This window comes from Cyprinus carpio, chromosome B10 (assembly GCF_018340385.1).
Source record: "Cyprinus carpio isolate SPL01 chromosome B10, ASM1834038v1, whole genome shotgun sequence".
Classification (NCBI taxonomy): Eukaryota; Metazoa; Chordata; class Actinopteri; order Cypriniformes; family Cyprinidae; genus Cyprinus; species Cyprinus carpio.
Window position 1 is genome coordinate 4,338,749 of NC_056606.1, and position 21,729 is coordinate 4,360,477.

The window sequence follows — 21,729 nt, forward strand, 5'->3', positions numbered from 1 at the left end:
TTTTAATTTTTTTGTAAAAAAAATAATTTTCACAAAAATATTAAGCAGTAAAGGTTTATGAAAACATCATTTTCAGCATTTATAATAATATAATAAACATAATTAATAACTGAGTCCCAACAATAATTAATAACAGCAAATCAGCATATTAGAATGATTTCTGAAGGATCATGTGACATTGAAGACACTGAAAAATTCAACTTTGCATTACAGGAATAAATTACATTTTAAAATATATTAAAATAGAAAACTCTTATTTTAGATTCTAATAATATTTCATAATATTTCAGTTTTTGCTGTATTTTTGATCCTATACATCCAACATTGGTGAGCATAAACTGTGAAAAGTGTATATATATATTGCAAGGCAATTGTTTCAAAGCAAAGTTTATGGGTTCCAAAAAGGTTTAGAATGTAGATGAATGCTTGGATTTGAATTTCTCATGACAAGGACCATAAAATATTGATGTAAAGCTGGGTAAATTTATATATCTTTTTCCTGACACACACACACACACACAGACACACACACACACACACACACACACACACACACACACACACACACACACACACACACACACACACACACACACATTAAATGATCAAAACGTCTTTACTTCATATATCATTATATGTACGTATGTATATAATATGTGTATATATTCATATGTTAGTCAAAAGGGGATGTTTATTGTTTAAAGTTTATAGCTGTTTTTTAAATATTATGTTCTAAACGTCTTCTTTAAAATTGAATTCAGTCATAAAAAATTACATTGTTGGCCAAACATGGAAGGACAAGTGTTTTAATATACATAGTTAGCACTACATACAGTGACTTGAAAAAGTATTTGGACATTTAAGTTACATTTAATGTTAAATATTACACTTTTTTTATAAACTGAATACTATATTACTTTGTGAATTTAAGGAGATCTAATTTCACAGATCCACTAAAATCACGTTAACATGGTTGATTCAATTCTCAGAAAAATAATCAAATTCATATATGTGACCCTGGACCACAAAACCAGGCTTAAGTCGCTGGGGTATATTTGTAGCAATAGCCAAAAAAACATTGCATGGGTCAAAATGATTGATTTTTCTTTTATGCCAAAAATCATTAGGATATTAAATAAAGAGCATGTTCCATGAAGATATTTAGAAAAGTTCCTACCATAAATATATCAAAACTTAATTTTTGATTTGTAATATGCATTTGCATTTGGACAAATTTAAAGGCAATTTTCTCAGTATTTAGATTTTTTTGCACCCTCAGATTCTATGTATTTTCAAATACATCAATGGGAAGCTTATTTATTCAGCTTTCAGATGATGTATAAATTTCAATTTTGAAAAATTGACACTTAAGGCTGGTTTTGTGGTCCAGGGTTACATATAGTAAGTGTTACTTGTAAGTGCCCAAAAACTTGCCAGGCCACTGTAAGAAAGTTCAACTTGACTGTAATGTTCCATATGCTATAATGCTAACATCTGTGAAATTAACAGTTTTATATGGCGTATTGTTCATAAGAGGGAAATTTTCTCAGGAAATAACCTCCAGTTTAAAACAAAGGTAAAACCAGTATTTTGTACCCTATGACATTTTGACAGTATTGCTTTAATGTTTATTCATGTTTGAAACAGCGTTGTGTGTAAGAGAATGAATCCACTTTAATATGGCTAAACTTTGAGATGCTATATTTGTAAAACATATCAGTATTATCAGTAGTCAATACTAACATTCTCTTAAGTTCTACAGTGAAAATATGCATCGATTCACTGTGGACGTTTGAGTTTCTGTTCATGTTATTTGTCTTACCAGGAAAACAACCTATAAAACCTCTTTATTTTCAAATGAACCGAGCAGCAAATGTCCAAGCCCTGTTGCAAGTCTTGCTCTGTTGCGAAAGCAAGTTTGAAGCAGTCCAGTGCTCCAAATAATGTCAGTCTAGAGAAGACAGCTGTGCTCGACAGGTCACGGGCCATAGGTTCATTCTAGGTTGAAAAACGACAGTGCGTTTCAGAAAAGATACTTGTTCGCTTATGAAGTCTGAACTCTGAAATCCTGTATGGTAACATTCACTTAACAATGTCATACAATTAGTGAACCTTTTTAAAATAAATCTGTATATGAGTCAAATCTTCATCTGGTGTGTAATTTATTTGAAAATTAATGTTTTGTATTTACATGGTGAAATTACTAGAATACACATGCTGAACTTTTAGTTTATGTGTTCTTTTACAAAGGAAAAATGTGCCAATTAACCCATAATGTCATGGCTTACAGGCGACACATATTCTCCAGAATTACAACAAAATGCAGTTTTCCACATTTCCTGCAATGCGGTAGGAAATCCTTGTGTTTAGAGCAAGCTGATGAGTGATTGGGATATTACTCCGTCAATGCTGATGTCACTAATCTACAAGAACTATAAAAAAACAGACCCTCGCTGGCCTCATTTTGGCCGCTATAAGGAACGTGTTATATCTGTAAAACAATCGTGAAAATGCTTGGAATGTGAAACATATGGCCAGAGAGATTCCACGGGACAATTGCACTTCAGTTATTGCTCGGACACGGCCAAGTCTATAAACCAGAGCAGCTGGGGTCGGATTTCCTCTGTGTTTGCGTTACTCTTTAGTCATGTGTGATAGTAGACATGGAGTTTCTCAGACAGCTATCAGGAAGCTGTGAGGAAGAACGGTGTTTGAATGTAAAGTACATTGAGATCTAATTGTCTAAAAGCACTAGTTAAAATATTTGGTTACACTTTAGTATTTTCAGTTACCATTTTTTTTCAAGTAACATTTTTTAAATGGTTTTTTTTTTGGATATTTGGTGTTATTTAGTATTTTAAGTTAACATTTTTTTGCCTTATTCTGCATGACCATATTTTAAATCTTTTAAACCTATTCGATACCTAAACTTAACAACTACCTTACTAACTTTTAATAAACAGCAAATTCGGAGTTTGAGGGGAAACTCACTTATTCACGTAATAGTGAATATGTGTTCACCAATCTAAAGTGTTAACGAATATTTAGATTTTACATAGTTTTCTGATTTATTCTTGGGAAAAAGAAGCTTAGGAGACCACGGCTATACTGAGTTGTGCTCTCAAGTCCAAAATAAACGAACCGAAATGGGAACAGTCAACCTACTGTCCACTTCCCAGGTTTATAATACTCCACCCTCTCACTCAAAGACCCTGTGTCAGACCCCGAGACAGGCCGAAAACTGGCTTGTGATGGTTTAGACAGAATCTAAATCAAAGATTATAGCGTCAGCAACAGCAGAGAAAATCACAGACAGGATCACATCAGTACATCGGTTGTTATTTCTAGACAGCAGTGAGATTAGATGACGATCAAAATAAGACTTGCAGGTCAATATGGTTTCCTGCTTTCTCCTGAGAAAATGACCCCAGTAAGGTCACATGTCTCTCCACTAGAATTTATAAGATCCCAATGTCTCGACACTCAAAACTCAAAATATTTGATTATTAACTTTGTCCATTAACACCAAATGATCTGACCTGTTACACTAATTAATTAATTAATCCATTCATTCATTCATTTTTAGAAATTTTTAAATTAGTATTTTTTATTTTTTAATTTGATTTATAAAGTTGATTATTAAATTAAACACTTGAGTAGCATTATGTATCATTAGTATAATTAACCAATAAAAAAAAGAAAGAAAAAACAGCATAAAAATGATGGTGTTATTTTTTTTTTATTATAATAAATAAAATATAAATAAACATATTTGAGAATTTATTTTAAATTTATTTTATTTTATTTTATTTTATTGTATCCTTATTGGCAGAATAGAATAATTAAATTTCTTCTATTTCTCTTTTATGGACAGTATAAAACAGTATAATAAGCACTGTATGATTAAAGCATATTAAAGCATACAAAATAAAAAATATTAAAATAAAAATCTTTGTATTATTTGTAAATGTTTTATTTTATTTTATTTTATTTTATTTTATTTTATTTTATTTTATTTTATTTTATTTTATTTTATTTTATTTTATTTTATTTTATTTTATTATTTTCCTTAATGGCTGAACAGGATTATGAGTTTTTTTCTATTTCTCCCTTATGAAATCCATTATCCTATCCAATTTCAGTAGGACTTTTTCTATATTAAGAAAGAATCAGCTTTTTTAAGTGTCTTGTGGGGTGATCAGGAATTTGATGTTTTTTCTCCAAGTTACATCATAAGGGTCAGAGAGAGTGTACGGTTTGAATAGAAATCACTGAGGCCCAGATTCACCCGCTCGGTTGTGTTGTGGCCTCTCCGTCTTCCAAACGTGCTGGCAGGGGTCACGTCTCGTGAATCCATTCGTCACTTGTTTTTCCTGGCCTACTACTATTGGGATGTCTGTGGTTTTGCCTCGCTTACTCCTTGAGGTTTCTATAACAGTTAAAAACTCATGGCAAAGACAATGTATTTCTAGGATTATCAGATGTGACCCGACATTCTGAGATGATGAATTAAATGCTGGAATAGAGAAACAGTCCCACACACGTTGAAAGTAAATCCTTCACCATCTTTCTTCATTAAATGCCAGCGTGATTTAATACTGTCTCAGCGAGTTCCTGTTTTGAATGCTTAGAGCAAAAACCGGTTCAAATGCAGAGAAAGGTATTGTCATAAATCAGGCTCCATGGGGTAATTTTAGTTCCTGTGATGTAATACTGCCCCCTGCCTGCTACCCGAAGCAAACCACAATTTCAAACTGAAAAACAAGTGTCCAGTAGACTATTAGTTTCTTAATAAGTTGCTTAAATTACCACATTTTACCACACTTGATATGGACTGCGACTTATATACCATGAATGTTGCTTTCTGCAATTGTGGATTGGTGTATTTATTTATGAACATGTTTTCAAGGCAATAACAAGAGAAATAGTTTTATTTCAAGCAAGTCATATCCAACATTGAGTCATATAGCTAATGAAACCACTATATTAACATAGTTGGTCTAAAATTGTGTAATAATACAATAATGACATAATAATAACACTAAAAAAGGTCATGCTATGCATGTACAATAGCAAATTCACAAAGCATTTTTTTTTTTTTTTTTTTTTTTTTTTTGATTTTAGCTAAATACCTGTCAGAAGTTCAAACATGGTGAACTGAATTGAACTGAAAATGAAATGGGTGAGTTGTATCAGATGAAGTAAAGTGTTAAGTACACATGGACACTCCTATAGTACTGTTTATAAAGTATCCCAGAATGCACCAGGATGTATAGAGATTGCAGTGTAAGCAGCGTTATAATCTAGACAAAGGGGTGAATACTTATTTCCATAGGTTTTATGGCTTGTAGTGTTGTTTGTTGGCTTGTAGTGTATATGGGACCATCAAACAGATAAATGATTAAAAGTTGATTTTAAGCAAAAGTCTTTGTCTCAATTTATGATAAAATGCATATAATTCATACATTATACATAAATTTTTAATGAATTATGAGACATGATCTTAAGAAATTGTTCAAAAATATTCTATATACACTTCTCTACAATATTTTCTGATACATTGTTTGACTCACAAATACAACCGAGAACACACAAAGAAACATAGTATCTTGGAATATCAATTATTGAGAAATTAACAAAACTGTTTAGTTACAACATAAAGTAAAGTGATGATGTGCCACTTCGGAATAAGCTATTCTATTTAAATGTTTTAAATTTAAATTAAACAATGACAACGTTTTTCAGCTTTAAGGACTATAGCATGTTCTTGAATTAACTTTTTCGAAGAATGTTACTAACAGATGCATAGTACTCTCAGATTTTTACTCAAAATAGATACAAAAGCGATGAAAAGTACAAATATCAGGCATTCATACTGTATGTCTCTGCTCGCAGAGATTTCAGTCTAGATTACTGCGGTGACTGCACTACATCCACCTTATTACTAGATGTTAACCTTCATTACTGGTGAGCCTGTTAATATGAATCACCTCAAACCTTGACTAGCACTCATCTGATGTTTGCCGTACATCTGCTTCATTGAAAGAAAACAATCGGGATCCTTTGAACAGATGCAAGCAAACTCATCTTCAAAGAGTTTGAGGGATCAGTATTTCTTAAGGTGTGAGAGCCTTTTCAATCATTTCAGGCTTCTTACACATTCCTCAATGTTCCTCTGGTTTCTTGAGTATTTGTGGGCACTTAAAATTTTGCTGGGTTTTCTTCATCTCTTGTGGATACCTTAAAATGTTTTATACTTCTTCAAGACCCCTCAGGGCTCTTTGGGATTCCAATGAGTTCCTTAAAGATTGGAGCTTTTTGGTTCTTTGAATTGCATCTTTAGAGATCTTCAAGAAAGGCTAGATTGAAGCATCTGGTCATGCATTCTTTCCAGGATGCGGTGAATGCTTGCGAAACTAGGCCGGTCAGTGGGATGAGTGCTCCAACACAAACGCATGAGGTTGTACAGCTCCTGTGGGCAGTTTTCTGGACAGGCGAGCACATTTCCATCCCTTACATAGTAGATGACCTCCTCATGGGCCATGCCATAGTATGGCTGCATGCCATATGAGAAGATTTCCCATAATACCACACCATAAGCCCACACATCTGACTCGCTGGTGTAGCGGTTGTAGAAGATAGATTCGGGTGGCATCCACCGTATCGGGATGGCGTCATTTTCACTGGCTTTGTAATAATCTGCCGCATAGATGTTGCGCGAGAGACCAAAATCTGCAATTTTCACAACCAAGTTTTCGGCGACCAAACAGTTGCGGGTAGCTAGGTCACGGTGCACAAACTTGCGTTCCGACAAGTACGCCATTCCTGCCGCCACCTGCTTGGAAATGGAGAGCTGCTCCAGGCAGCTGAGGGGTGGGTAACGCTCAGGTTCTGACACAAGACTGCTGCATGTCAAGGTATCCCGACTTAGACTGGGCTGCTGGGTTGAAGAGCGCCGTCGCAGGAATTCATTCAAGTCCCCATAGGCCATGTATTCAAACATGAGACACATGGGCTTCCCCACCGCACAGACTCCTGCACGACAGATACACAAACGACAGGCTTAGTTGTGCTTCCAACAGTTGATGCCTTACCAAAAATATCCTTCTGTTATTCTAACACTGGGTTGAGGCACTGAATCTGGTTCCGAATTGCCGCAGAGGGGACTGATCTAGGGTTACACACTGGGTCAATTCTGAAATGGATAAGTCAAGTTATTTTAAGGCTTTTTCAATTGTGTGGTGCCCTTGAGGAAAGGACATAAGTGTAATAGGAAGCAGATGTGGTTCATTTTAGGAAAGTCCTCAAGCAGATGTATGGTGCAAGTCTTTGAAGGCATACAGTTGAGATACATTACCTAGGAGACGGACAATGTTGGGGTGATCAAACTCAGCCATGAGTGCAGCTTCTCTTTGAAAGTCATTCTGCATATCAGCCGAAGCTTCCTCCTTCAACATCTTCACTGCCACCATGGTGAATGGCTCCATCGGCAAAAGACCAGGGGCTCTAAAGAATAGCAGGCACATTGGGAATCACATTGCAGTAATTTGCTGATCCTGCTGAGGGATTTGTAACCTGGAACATCAACCTTTTTATGAGTAACAGGCCATCTTCACTGATCTCAAACCAGCTTTCTTTGTCACAAATTGACAAACAGGTCATAAAGCCTTTCAAAATAGTTTAAATGGTGATACCAAACTTTGGAAACAGAACCACAATGGCACTAACTCAAGAACCTGCTTCGAATACCATTAAGATTGCACTTCCTGTGCTGAAGGCTCCTGTGTGTTCCTGGAGAAGTAAACACTTTTCTAATGGGTGTCTATAAATAACCACCTCAGCAGGGCTCACTCACACGATAGTGTCTACAGGGAAGTTTCATATTGAAACACATCACATGTTCACTAGACCTATCCAATATCCTATTTCAGGCGACAGCCATATGGTGTATACATTTTACCCACTGCTGTACTTCCCAGAGTCTCTATATATCTGATTTCAGGACTATTTGGTCTGTACACGTCAAACCTTTGCATGCTGATTCATGGTTTATGCTGTATCAGATCTAACTGGTGATTCAGTAGAGAGTTTCTGAGAGTTCAGTCATTGTCCTTAAAACTGGAATCATTCACACACTATAAAGCTCCCCCTCTGACAAAACCCTACAAAAGAAATCATGCAATGGACTGTCCATATAAACACTGACAGTGGCAAACAAGAACAGACATTAGCACCACTGGTGTTACATTTGCTTGTAACATTTGGTAGCTCTCACCTTGCCTGAAACACCCTACCAAAGGCCCCCTCTCCAATATCACGGACATATTCAATGTTGTTGCGTGGATATTCGAGACTGAGGAGCTTAGAGTTGAGAAGGAGAGGCAGTCGTTGGTACATGGGGTTGGGATGAAGTCTGTCCAGCAAGAGCTCTGAGGGGAGGGTAGTCAGAGTAGGCGTCTCCAGGACCCTACTGAATATAGAAGCACAACTGTGTTGTTTAGATGCATTCAGCTAATAATTTAAGTAATGCAACCAACAAAGCAACTTCAAGTACATTTCTAGTGAGAGTTCTCAAGAGCAAGGACTTTCAATTCTCCAAGAGAGCCACCTTCCTGCAGAGTTTTGTTAACCAAATGTCCAGGATTACTTGAACATTACAGACAAGTGTGTTGGAGCAGAATTGCAGCAAGACTCTGTTTGATGGTGTACCTCCAGGAGATGGGATAGCCAACCCTGCTGCTAAAGGGCTACATTCCTGCAGATTTCAGTTCAGGCCTTGCTCCAATATACCTTTGTTATCAAATCATCCTGAACACCTTGATTTCAGGTGTGTTGGATTAGGGTTGGAGCTAAACTCTGCAGGATGGTGTCCCATCAGGAGCAGGGTTGGCCATCCCGTTCTAGAGTAATTTTGATTCTGTGTCCTGTTAGGGTTTAAAGTTGTTTCAGGACCAACAACAGATGTTGATACCAATGCCCACTTGGTAGACCTTGGTACATTCCTGTTCCTGAAGTCCTTACTTTCTGCAAATTCAGCTCCAACCCTGATCAAACAAAGCTGAACCAGCTAATTAAGATAATCAGGAGCACTTCAAAAGTACAGTAAGTTCTGTTGGTGCAGGGATGGAAATGAACTCTACAGACACCCCTGTCCTACATCAGTTCTCATGGATCACACTTTTTAAAGCAGGGTTCCTCAAATCCAGTCCTGGAGGGCCAATGCCATGGAGGGTTTGAGTTAAACTCTGCAGGACTTTGGCCCTCCAGGACCGGATTTCGGAACCTTATTTTAAAGGTTTGAGCCATCAACTTTTCCCAGTGCAGGTAATTGTATTGAGTGACTATAAATGACTATAAATTAGACTTTTCAGTCCATTATTCACCTTTTCCTCTTTTGCCACAGTTTCTTTCGCCTGTGGCACATGAGGATGAGTATGGTAAAGAAGGCCGCCCCAGCGAAGCCAGAAATGACAAAGATGATAACGCTCATTGAGTAAGCTGTAGACACAGGAGGAGGTGGGTAAATCTGGACCGGTTTTGTAATGGAGGGTGCAGTCTTCACACTCATAACTGTAGAAAAGAAAAATAATGATAAGCCAGGACCAGCATTTGTTTTATATTTCAGAGATAGCTGACAATCTAGCGTTAGCTACCCCAGTCAAAAAGAATTTTGAATTTTCTCAGCGTTTTTCTAGTTTATCTTTTTTATTAGTGAGTTATACATTTTCATACCTTCTCCACATTTGGGCACCAGACAGTACTCCCAGCGTACATTAGGGTTTGTGGTGTAGCACCATGGCCTGTCACTCTCTCCGCCTGGGTTACGACAGTAATTTTCTGCATTTCGCAACTCAGGAATCACATCTACAGAGAGTCTATGCTGATGGGGATCCTGAGTAGGATAAAAACAGAGCGGTCAACCAAGAAACTCAAACCTCTGTGGCTAAATTCAATATTCCCATTATCCCTGATATTTCCAGCACTGCCAGGTTGAAACCCACCGCATGCATTAATCCTTTCCACACTGTTTTGAAAAGAGACAAAATCTCATTCAAAACTTAATTTCAAAGGAAACCTCTGGATTTATGTATTTTGACCCTCCATTGTTTTTGCTGTAAAAACATTTGTTTCCTGTGTTCATATCTGTTGAAGGTCACTGAGCGTATGCCAGAATTCAAATGGTTTAGGGGTAGGTTATAGTTTAAGGATAGTGGCATTTTAAAAAATAAATAAAATTCTATTTGATTATAGCCACAAGGGAAAATGATAGCATGTTAAAATGAACATTTGTTTATTAATATGTGCAGTTCTAACCCTTTGCCCAATACTATAACTTAGCAGTGCTGGTCAAATCCTCCTCCAGAGCATCTTGGCATATGTCATTAGCATATCAGTGTCAGCTCTATTGTTATTTGCTATTATTGTCATAACTTTTATTAAATGACTGCATTAACCATTGTCCAAGACAAGACAGGCTGAATTAGCTCTAACAATAATCTAAAGCTAAATAAATAGCTACTTGTCTATCTACTAGCTAACATTATTTTCCCTGCCCGTGTGGCTTAGATGACATCATCCTTAATGAATAGGAGATAGAACTAGTTATTACAAGATTTTGGAGATTAAACTTTCTTCAGAATAAAAATAAATAAAATTTTAAAAATAATAATAATTAAATAATTGCACAAAATAAGAGTATAGGAACATTTATTTGTCAATTTTGCTATGCTGACTTTAAAACAAACATTTACCTGCTGGTTCCATCGCTGACAGGGAATGGAAGATGCTGTCATGTTGTGAGTTCCTTGGTAAAACCTTCCTTTGTCATTGTAACATGTCGCTAAAGAATATATAAACTGTAAATGGTCAAATAAAATGAAATGTGTGCTTTTATGATCATTATTGCTGTTTAATGCAAACTGGAGTCCAAAGGTCTGTCAGTAAATGTGCATCTTTGTTTGCTAATTTATAATAATGTTATAATTAATAATTATTATTATTTTATTAAACAAATCTAATTAGTAATTATAGCATGATTTATTATTATTAGTAGTAGTAGTAGTATTGTTGTTGTTGTTGTTGTTATTATTTACAAACCAGTTCACATGCAAGTGTAAATAAAAATATGTCTCTATATAGCTTCCACTTTTACACCCCACCACACTTGAAGAAAGCAAAGTCAAATTCTCACTTACTTGTAACTTGGTCTTTATTGAGATCTGTATAACACAAAAAAGTGTGTTGTTAATTGATTTATTCATTTTACTCATTAAGTTTAGTTTTATTTTTCTGACGTGCAGGCTTTTAGAAGATACACAGCCTAATTATCACTCTCCTGCAGTATATAATTACCATTTCATTGCTCTTTCCCACTAAATTTTGTCAATCTATGAGCAACACAACAGCTTGCAAACATGGCATGGAAACATTTAGATAGGAACATTTACTCAGCTGTCCAATCTCCCCAACTTCCTCACATGCTTTGGCTATAAACCACCCTAATCTTGTCCATCTATAGGTCTGCTGTCCTCACATTCCTCACGAGGCATTTCACATAAACAAATAAAATCTACAGCATTGTCCTGCCAAGAACCCTATGTGGTGGTTTTTCCTTTAACACCCATTGTTTTCATGGGACGGATGCTTTATGAGCATCATTGACAATCAGCCCCAAAATATCACATGATTTTCAGAACTAAAAATATATGTTCATATAATAGCACGTCACACTTACCAACGTAAGGAACCGCTGTGCATGAGGATGGGTCTGCTTGTTGGCTGGGTAGAGAGGTGCATTCTGGGAGAGTGATGCTATTTGGAAAACCTTGATGAGATCTTTCCTCAGCAGAGCGCCACTCCTTATAACAGTAGAGCTCTTTCACTGCCAGACAGTGCTCCCTGTGACAACAGCACAGTGTATGTAGAAATATATATATAGCATGGGTGGTTTAGTGGTTTAAGCTTAGGGCTAGCATTTGAAAACTTGCCGGTTTCTGGGTCGACCACCATTGTTTGCTCAAGCATGATGAGCAAACCTCAGGTTGCTCCACTACTGTGACTTGCTTTGGATAAAAGCATCTACTAAATAGCACTATGAGTCTTTTTTTTTTTTTGTATGTGGTTTCTGTGCCTGAGGAAAATCATGTCATATTGTATATTTTATTTTATTTTATTTATTAAAATTATTATTTAAAAATTATTTCGTTATTTAAAATATAATAATTACATTAAATATAATACAAATATGTATGTGCACAATATAATATGAATACACCTGGGCTGTGTTTCCCAAAAGTTTCGTAAGATTAAGTAAGTTTGATCGTAACAATGACCGCACAAATCATCTTAGACTTGTGGACCATATCCCAAAACCATTGTAAATTAAGTAGTACTTGAAAATCTATATAGATCTACGAGTGCTCTGGAGTAATCATAAATACTTACGTACATCATAACAAGACAGAATTATGAGGTTGCCTGCAGGACAATCGGCAGATTACACCTTTAACTTCATGCAATGTGATTATACTTAAAGTTTTTGATTGTCCTTTATTGTACACTTTTTTACTCTTTTTTTTTTTTTTTTTTTTTTTTTTTTTAAATGGATTTATAAATGAAATAATTCAAAAGGGCAGAAAAAAAAAAATAGAAATACACATCTAAGTTAAAGGACTGAACAAAAACACTAATAACAGAAGTAATGAGGAAATCATTTTGCTTTGTTGCAGCTTGTTTCCATTGTGTTGTGCTAATTTCTTTGTGTTGTGACTTGTTTTCATTGTGTTGTGCTAATTCTGTTGTGTTGCGGCTTGTTTCTATTGTGTTGTGCTAATTTTGTTCTGTTGTGCTAATTTTGTTGTGTTGCGGCTTGTTTCCGTTGCATTGTGCTAATTTTGTTTTGTTGTGCCAATTTCATTGTGTTGCGGCTTGTTTCCATTGTATTGTGCCAATTTCATTGTGTTGCGGCTTGTTCCTATTGTGTTGTGCTAATTTTGTTTTGTTGTGCTAATTTCGTTGTGTTGCGGCTTGTTTCAATTGTATTGTGCCAATTTCATTGTGTTGCGGCTTGTTCCTATTGTGTTGTGCTAATTTTGTTTTGTTGTGCCAATTTCATTTTTTTGGTTTCTGTTGTGTTTGTGTTGTGCTAATTTTGTTTTGTTGTGCTAATTTCATTGTGGTGTGGCGTGTTTCTGTTGTGTTGTGCTAATTTTGTTTTGTTGTGCCAATTTCATTGTGTTGCGACTTGTTCCTATTGTGTTGTGCTAATTTTGTTTTGTTGTGCCAATTTCATTGTGTTGCGGCTTGTTTTCATTGTATTGTGCTAATTTTGTTGTGTTGTGGCTTGTTTCCGTTGCATTGTGCTAATTTCATTGTGGTGTGGCGTGTTTCTGTTGTGTTGTGCTAATTTTGTTTTGTTGTGCTAATTTCGTTGTGTTGCGGCTTGTTTCCATTGTGTTGTGCCAATTTATTGTGTTGCGGCTTGTTTCCATAGTGTTGTGCCAGTTTCATTGTGTTGTGGCTTGTTTTCATTGTATTGTGCTAATTTTGTTGAGTTGCAAATTGATTCCATTGTATTGTGCTAATTTGGTTGTGGTGCGGCATGTTTCTGTTGTGCTGTGCAAATTTTATTGTGTTGTGACTTGTTCCCATTGTATTGTGCTAATTTCGTTTTGATGTACTAATTTCATTGTGTTGTGCTACTGTAATTTTGTTGTGTTGCGGCTTGTTTCCGTTGTGTTGTGCTAATTTCATTGTTTTGGCTTATTTCCATTGTGTTGTGCTAATTTCATTGTGTTGCAACTTGTTTCCTTTGTGTTGTGATAATTTTGTTGTGTTGCTGCTTATTTCCCTTATGTTGTGCACTACTGGGCCAGCGTGTTATTATAGGTGACATGTAAGTACAGAATAAAAGCTAAAGGTCAGCCATTTGCCAAAACACAGAATCTATAACTAATTTATCTGATTGTGGTTCTGTAAACAGGTTCATGTTTCACAACTCACCAGTGCTGTTTCCTTTTCATTAAAGATATGCTTTTTTATGATCCAGTGTTAGGAAATCTGATCCAGGCAACAAAGAATGACTCGTAGCCTATATGTTTCTTTGGCTTCTTCTGGTTTACTGTATATTTTCTGGTATAGGTATATTCTGCATGGTATCAGTTCATTTGCATTACCTGCAGACGGGTTTAGGTGCTGGTCCGAGTCCAGATGGATTGCAGTCCTGGAAGGTGGCGTGACAGAGCAGTGATCTGGCGGCAGGCCTGCAGAATGATCTCACCCCGTCCAGCTCCCCCCATGCGCTCTGGGCCAGGTACTCCTGAGCGTCCTCCGGGTTCGGAAGAGAATAGTTAAAAAATACCAGCATGTCCTGACGGAGCTCGTTCCGACACACGTCGCCTCTGTATGTGCTGCAGTAGCCTGCGTTGCCTTTGTACAGTCTAAATCATATAAGACATCACAATGCAACATTAAACACATACTGTGTGGTTTCTGGGTGTTCTGTGTGGTTTTATCAAGTTGCTATATGGTTGCTAAGGCATTCAGGATGGCTTCTCTATGCATGATCTGGGTACCGTTTAATAGTCTACTCTTTTAAAAGGAAGTGCGCTTAATTGTAATGAATGTGTACTTGTAGTGTAATTCAGTGTTATCTTAGTATAATTTAAATACTAGCATAGACACTCATTTATTTAAGCCCTGTTTTTTTTTTTTTGTTTCACTGTTGTTTATGTTTAGTGTGTTCCATTTTCCAGCGATATCTCCAAGTGTATCCTCCATGTTTGAATAAAATACTGTTTTGCTAAGTGTTTTGATTATGTTACACATAGTTTCTGTAGAAACTACATAAATGTGTGTTTTTGACCTGTTTTATTACTTTTTATGTGTGTTATAGTTTTTATTTAAAAAAAATAATAATAATTATCTTGTCATGCTTTAAAGAAGTGCACTTATTTTAACATTTTGAATTTTGAAAGTAAATGACATGCAAAGTACTTGTAATTTTAACTATAATTATAATATTATATTCAAAGTTAATATATTTAAATGCATTTAATTGCAACTTAATCCTTACAAATGTGCGATTACAAATATATTTAAATACTAAATCACATTAAACATATTTTATTTTGAAATTACAAAATAAGACGTCCTTTTAAGTCCTATTTAAGTGGGTAAAAAGCACTTATAAGTTTCAGCTAATTTTATTTAATATAAATGTAAACTATTATACATTTTCATTAATTGCAAAAAAATAAAAACTTAAGTACAGTATATTATATTTAAATATATTATTGCCGTCTTGAAACTTGCTAAAGTAAAAAGAGCACATTTAAATACATTGGCTCCAATATATGACTTGGCTCCTTCGTTCAATTGACATTTTTTACTCATTTAATTGTATTTCAGATGAAACTCTTAAGTCTGATGGTTTTGAACAGCTCTCCTCTCCTCAGAAATAATAACAAACTGTGTTTATGAGATTTTGTGTTTATGAGTTTGTAATTTGTCAAAGAGTAACTTTGCCCTCCATCAGTGACTTCTACTTAACAGAATGGTTCAGTTATATAAAGATGTCCCTTCAAGGCTTCCATACATGACTGTCTCATGACTGCGTGCTGACTCATGTACACACTGCACAACTGACAGGAATAAAGTGCAGTTCTCACAATTATTTCATTCTGTGTAACTTTACTTTAATTGCATCCAGACAATGAATCTGAACTGTCGGATAATAGCTTGGTTTATTTAAGTCCATGTGTAACTTAGACCATATGGCGCGTCTGGTTTGACAGCGGGAGTGTATACTGCATTATCCTGCACATGTGTATGCTTGCATTTAACATTTCAATCAACAGAGACACACTGACTCAATTTGAGTGGCTCTTTCCAGTGAAACAGCTCAGTGTAAACGCACGCTCTACATGAGCAGTCAGCTTGAGTCGTGCAATACACTTTGAGATTTGAAGTTCTTAACAGATTTTGTGAGATTTACCCAGGTTAAACTGTATAGAGAAAATATGGCCACAAGGTTATGTTGTATTAAGCTGCATGTTAAAGTACCACTTAATAGGATGCAAATTACATTCTTACCTCCATTCTATGGGAAAGTTACAGGATCCAGATTCCACCACCAGAAACAGACCCAAGAAGAGAGAAGAGCACAAACAATATCTGCTTAATGTCAGAGAGCAACACATCCACGCTGCAGGCCTGAGCATGCTTCTGTGGCACAGTGTTTGTGTGAATGAGACGAGGACACACACAGAGCACGGGGGGTCTTTCTGTAGATACAGCAGGTGTGACGTTTAACGGCCCTCCTGATTTTAATGTGGCAGGACTCAAGAACCTACTTCACAGAAGCAAACAGTTTACGGACTTGAGGTCTTTCTTTTTAGATAATACTTCCATAAGAAACAAATAACAATCAATATATTTCAGAATAGTGATTGGCCAATAAGATTGAGGTATACCAGAAAGCCTTGTAATAGGGAATTTTTGGTACTTGGTACTTTTTTTTGTAATGTTTGAAAAAAAAAACATATATTACTCAGTTGATTGAATAATTCAATGCCATATTTCCTAATCGTATTGTACACATTCTCTACATGGCTCAAGTGGCACAAGACGGCTTTTGGGGCATGTTTGCACAAGGATGCGTTTCGGGGCTTGGAGGAGGCAAAAGAACAGCTATGCAAACAAAGGGGAAGTTGAGTGAAATACCGGCAGCAGAAACACAGCTGCTGAAACTTCGAGGGCAGTCACTTCATATTTACACAGAGCAGCCAGAGAAGCATATGGCTGAAACAGTGGGTCACAGCGGGTGTGTGTTTACAAGACTTGTTTCATGGGCGTTTATTAACAGAAGCATTTCAAATTGATTTTGCTAAAACATTATGACTGCTGACATCACAGGCTGACAATAATACACTCCAGTGGTATCTCGGTACTCTGACTGTGTGATCTAGTACTATGACATTTATCAAGGCAGTATAAAAATATATAATGGTATTTTAAAGGTACACTACTGTTTAGAAGTTTGGGTATTATACCATTTATTTAATCAAAAATATAATAAAAATTGTAAACTGAAATATTGTGAAATAGTATTGCCATTTTTCATCATTACAGAATAAAAGTAATAATTTATCTCAATCAATCAATCAATCAATCAATCAATCAATCAATCAGTCAATAAAATAAAATATCTTACTGACCCCAAACCTTTGAATGGTAGTGTACACCAGCTGCACTTTAAATACCATAGTATTATGATAAATGTTGTTTACAAATTAACATGGTACTTTTTTTGTGCAGTTCATCACATATATAAAATACTGTTTCATATCACTCCTATACTCAGGTTTTATAACCCATATAAACATTTACCATGTTAACCGTACCTCCTGCTAAATAGCATAGTAACTATATTGATTGTTACTGTCATAAATTGGTTATTTTTATATCATTTTAGATATTTTTACAGTTGGGTATCAAAAAAACTTCAGTAACTATGACATTCTGCAAAATTGAAATGTGTGGATTTTTAGGGACAATCTAGTAGGAATCAGTGCTTTTAGCCCGATCTCACAGCAATTTGTACATATTTTACAAGGTGGCTTATTCATATGAATTTGTACATTTTAGGGACAATCTAGTAGGAATCAGTACAAATTCATACGATTTGTGCTAAATCGTATGTATTTTACGAGTTGCACAATTTGTATGAATTTGTACTAATGACCTACACCTAACCCCACCCCTAAACCTACCCGTCACTGGGGTCTGGACAAATCGTACGAGTGAGGTCCTATGAATTTGTACGAATTAGCCACCTCGTAAAATACATACGAATTGGTTGTGAGATAGCGTTGGTGCTTTAGCTCACCTGAGACAGTTATCTTAGCTGTGGCTTTGACGGTGTTGGCTCCTCCGCTGTGCTGGTTAGTAGCCTGACAGGTGTAGAGAGCTGGTTTATGAACCACCACCCGCAGAACAGACACGATGACTTCATCCACCAGCGTCTCTTCCACTGACGCGCCGAAAATCTACACACAACAAATAAATCATATCAGGTACACCCTCTCATGCTTTAAATGCTGTAATGCCTCTACATTTTAGAAAATGCCAATATGTGCGATATAAAAGACACAGGAGACTATACAGTATGTTTACTGTTGTCCAATATGTGCAAAAAAAAAAAAAAAAAAAAATTAAATAAACCAATTAAAATAAAGCAATTTAGTAAAAAGCATTTAAGTATTAAAATTTCAGATGTTTATTAAGATCCTTCTATTATCTATTAAAACCAACAATAATATTTAAAATATTAGTAAGCTTAATATAATTTTTCAATTCTATTATAAAGTGAAGTTCAAAAATAAATAATTGATTTTACATTTTATTTGTAAAATATGAAACTTAATGTAAAAAGAAATGTGCCACATTTTTCATGTCACTACCGAAATGTTTTAGTCTATTGGCCAAGACTGATTTTAACTAAAAGCATACATTTCAGGGAATATTCCTGTGCCCGCCTCTCTCATAGTTACAAGGTGTGAGTAGAAAGGTCCCATCATTTTGAGATAAATGTGTTCAAAAGTCTGAAAAATCTCTGTGTAAATGTAAGGAACATCATTACCGAACACCTTTTTCTGCAGTTAAGCACACTTTTTCGGGAGTTATTTCATAACTTTTAGTTTTTATACGTACACTGTTCAGAACTGTGCTAGCTAACCATGTGCTGATTAGCATCTTTGAGCTAGGTTCAAAAGTATCTAAAATTGTCACTACCGAAACATGTCATTATTGTTTCATAGAGAATAAAGGGGAACACATAATCCTCATATATGCGAGAAATAAACTACATAATTTCAGTACAGTTAGTCATTTTTTTGTTGGTTTTAGTATGTTTTAGTATGTGAATTAAAATTCTGTAATGTGATGTGGTCACTACCAAAGCATTAATGTCACTACCGAAAATGTGCTGTCACTACCGAAACATGGGATGTTTTGTCAAAAATAAAGTATACGGAATTATCAACTAAGATGTTTTAAAATATTTTTTGTTTCAATGTACATTCAAACTAATGAATCCTTAACTTTGAAATCAGTACAAGGGCGGCACTAGCTATTGGCAGATCATGCGACTGCCTATAGGCCTCGGCTTCGAGGAGGGGCCTCAATAACCGTAACATCCCCTACATGCTCGTCAACATTCTGTTCATCAAATTCAAAACCATAGAAATCACAGTTTACACAAAAATATGAGTCATTTTAAATTGTAAAAATGTTTTACATCATTATTGTTTTTCCTGTATTTTTGCTCAAATAATTGCATCCTTGGTGAGCAGAAGAGACTTCTTTCAAGAACATTAAAAATTATAAATAATAATAATAATTTTACAGACCTCAAAGGTAGAAATGATTATGATAACAATCAAAACAATCTTCTGGCAAGCAGCCATGCAATATAACAGCTATTAGTTAATACTGCTGCATTAATAGAAATTCAGCTGATGTGCGATCGCAGATGTACATATATATGGCTCATCTAATCAACTAAATTTAATAAATAAAACATCTATGATATTATCTTTAATGCCACGGAAAGTATACACCCTGCAACTGGAGACTCATTGTATTTGGAGTTCAAAATAGTCACTAACGATCTCCACTGTACACTATATGTGCAGAATAAAATAGAAAAGAATAGAAGTGATGGGTCACATGATTATTCCAACAATTATAACAAATCCCTCTATTTATCGTTTGGATGTGCTAAGACTCCTGCTATTTTGCTAATGTGATTTGCTGAGTTTATGAGACGATCATAAGAGCCTGTAGGAATGTCGATCGCGGCTCTATATTTGACAAAGTGCTCATGCAGCTGATTTTAGAAGGCACTTCATCAGGCTAAAGAAAACTAATGAGCCGCGAGTCCTGCCAGAAACACACTCAGATGACTCATTTTAATCAAGCTTCTAATAACATCTCACGGGTTTCAGGGATGCTTTGGAGGTCAGAGGTCAAAGTTCATCTCTCTGTCGTTATCTTTCTGCTCCGACAGCTCTAGCTATTCATCATACTATAAATGCCTTTTTAAAACTATAACTATACATAAGATTATTAGTGAAAAGAGCTCCAAAGGCAAAGGACTTTGATGGTGGAGTGTTTAATGATTTGGTCTTGCAACCCAATGAAATTCTTATGTCTAAATGACAAGTAAGGAGAGGATTTCAAAAACATGTCCAACAAATACCAAATAAGGAATAAATAGACAAATAATGCCATTACTATTATTTTACAATGTCTTGAAATGTTTTATTGTAGGGTTATTATAGTTAGCTAACTAAAACCATAAAATCTGTTTGTTAAAATAAATATCAACTGAATTAAAATATAAAAGTATTTAGATAGATAGATAGATAGATAGATAGATAGATCTATAAACTTAGTGTATAGTGCATACTAGTGCAACCTAAAACATTCTACAACAAAAAGATCACCAAAAACACAACAGTTTGTAGTTTGGTAGTTAGATGGTTAGATAGTCTTGTATTTAGGACATGTACGGCCTCGAGAAGAGAGATCATTCTCTGCTTCACTACTTACTGTTGTTACACATCGTGCCAAAAAATAGAAGTTTCAACCACAGCCGCTGAGCCAAACCAATATTTATCTACACATATCTCAAAAAATATTGCATTAAAATATGATTGCTGGTATCCAAATGAAAACAGTGCTTGTTCAGAAGCCTGAGAAATCTGAATGTTGGATTTTCTTGGATTTAAAGACTTACACGCTTGTTTTCAGAAAATATCTTCAAGTAAGACTGATCAGTTTTTGGTTTCTTTGTATCTGTCTACCAAAATCCACAACGAGAAACGATCCCAAATAATGATAAGAACTCTGATGTGTTTTGAATTCCTTTCTTGATCTCAATACGGCTTAAACTTTATTGCTGCTGTCCGATCGGCGGCCTGAGCAATGATTGTAGTTTGAATCCTGTTAATAGCAGCATTTGAGCTATGCCACCTGACATTAACATGAACACATTGAGCTCTGCTCTCTGGTCCAGTAAGATGAGATGAAAGTACAATTCATTTGCTCCACAGAGCCAGAGAAAACAAGAAAAGCAAGAGAGAGGCAAAGAAGAAGAAGGGAAAGGGAGAAAATGAGTAAAGTCGAGGATTTACCGTATTGCCGTTTTCAAGCCAAGTTATGGATGGGATTGGGTTGCCAGTGGCGTTACACTCCAGCGTAACCTCTGATCCGATCTGAACTTTCTTCTCCTTGGGAACTTTCAGTATTTTGGCAGGAGCTACAGGAAAGTCAATGATGAATAAGAAAATGGAGAATTTTTTTTTTAATTGAAAATATACAATGCTGTTCAAAAGTTTGTGATTAGTAAAATGTTTAATTTTGATTAATTTTTTTGAATGTTTTATTTTTATGTTTGATTAATGTTTATTTTTATTTTTTTTAAAGATTTTATTTTTTTTAGTCGTTTTTTTTTCTATTTGGTGTTGTATATATATGAATTTTTTGATTTTGTGAAATATTTTTTTTGTTTAAAATTATTGTTTTATTTTTTTTTCTATGTGAATGTATGTTAAAATATAATTTATTGCTGTGATCAAAGCTGAATTTTCAGCATCATTACTCCAGTCTTCAGTGTCAAAGGATCCTGATTGCTGCTTTATTAACAATGTTGGAAAATATTGTTAA

At 35.3% G+C, this 21,729-nt stretch overlaps 1 protein-coding gene across 1 annotated transcript in view; it reads right to left on the reverse strand.

The window, feature by feature from the left end:
• Positions 1-4,915: 4,915 nt before the first annotated feature.
• LOC109097478 (muscle, skeletal receptor tyrosine protein kinase-like) overlaps positions 4,916-21,729 on the reverse strand; it is a 29,235-nt gene continuing 12,421 nt past the window's right edge. Inside the window, exons 6-17 of the mRNA XM_042732160.1 lie at positions 21,198-21,322; positions 17,888-18,047; positions 16,093-16,099; positions 14,175-14,438; positions 11,735-11,898; positions 11,196-11,219; positions 10,752-10,840; positions 9,733-9,892; positions 9,384-9,570; positions 8,276-8,470; positions 7,358-7,506; positions 4,916-7,035 (exon numbers count right to left, since the gene is read on the reverse strand). Of these exons, the coding sequence (XP_042588094.1) occupies positions 6,350-7,035; positions 7,358-7,506; positions 8,276-8,470; positions 9,384-9,570; positions 9,733-9,892; positions 10,752-10,840; positions 11,196-11,219; positions 11,735-11,898; positions 14,175-14,438; positions 16,093-16,099; positions 17,888-18,047; positions 21,198-21,322 (2,210 nt within the window). The 3' untranslated portion in view covers positions 4,916-6,349. The remainder of the gene's footprint in view (positions 7,036-7,357; positions 7,507-8,275; positions 8,471-9,383; positions 9,571-9,732; positions 9,893-10,751; positions 10,841-11,195; positions 11,220-11,734; positions 11,899-14,174; positions 14,439-16,092; positions 16,100-17,887; positions 18,048-21,197; positions 21,323-21,729) is intronic.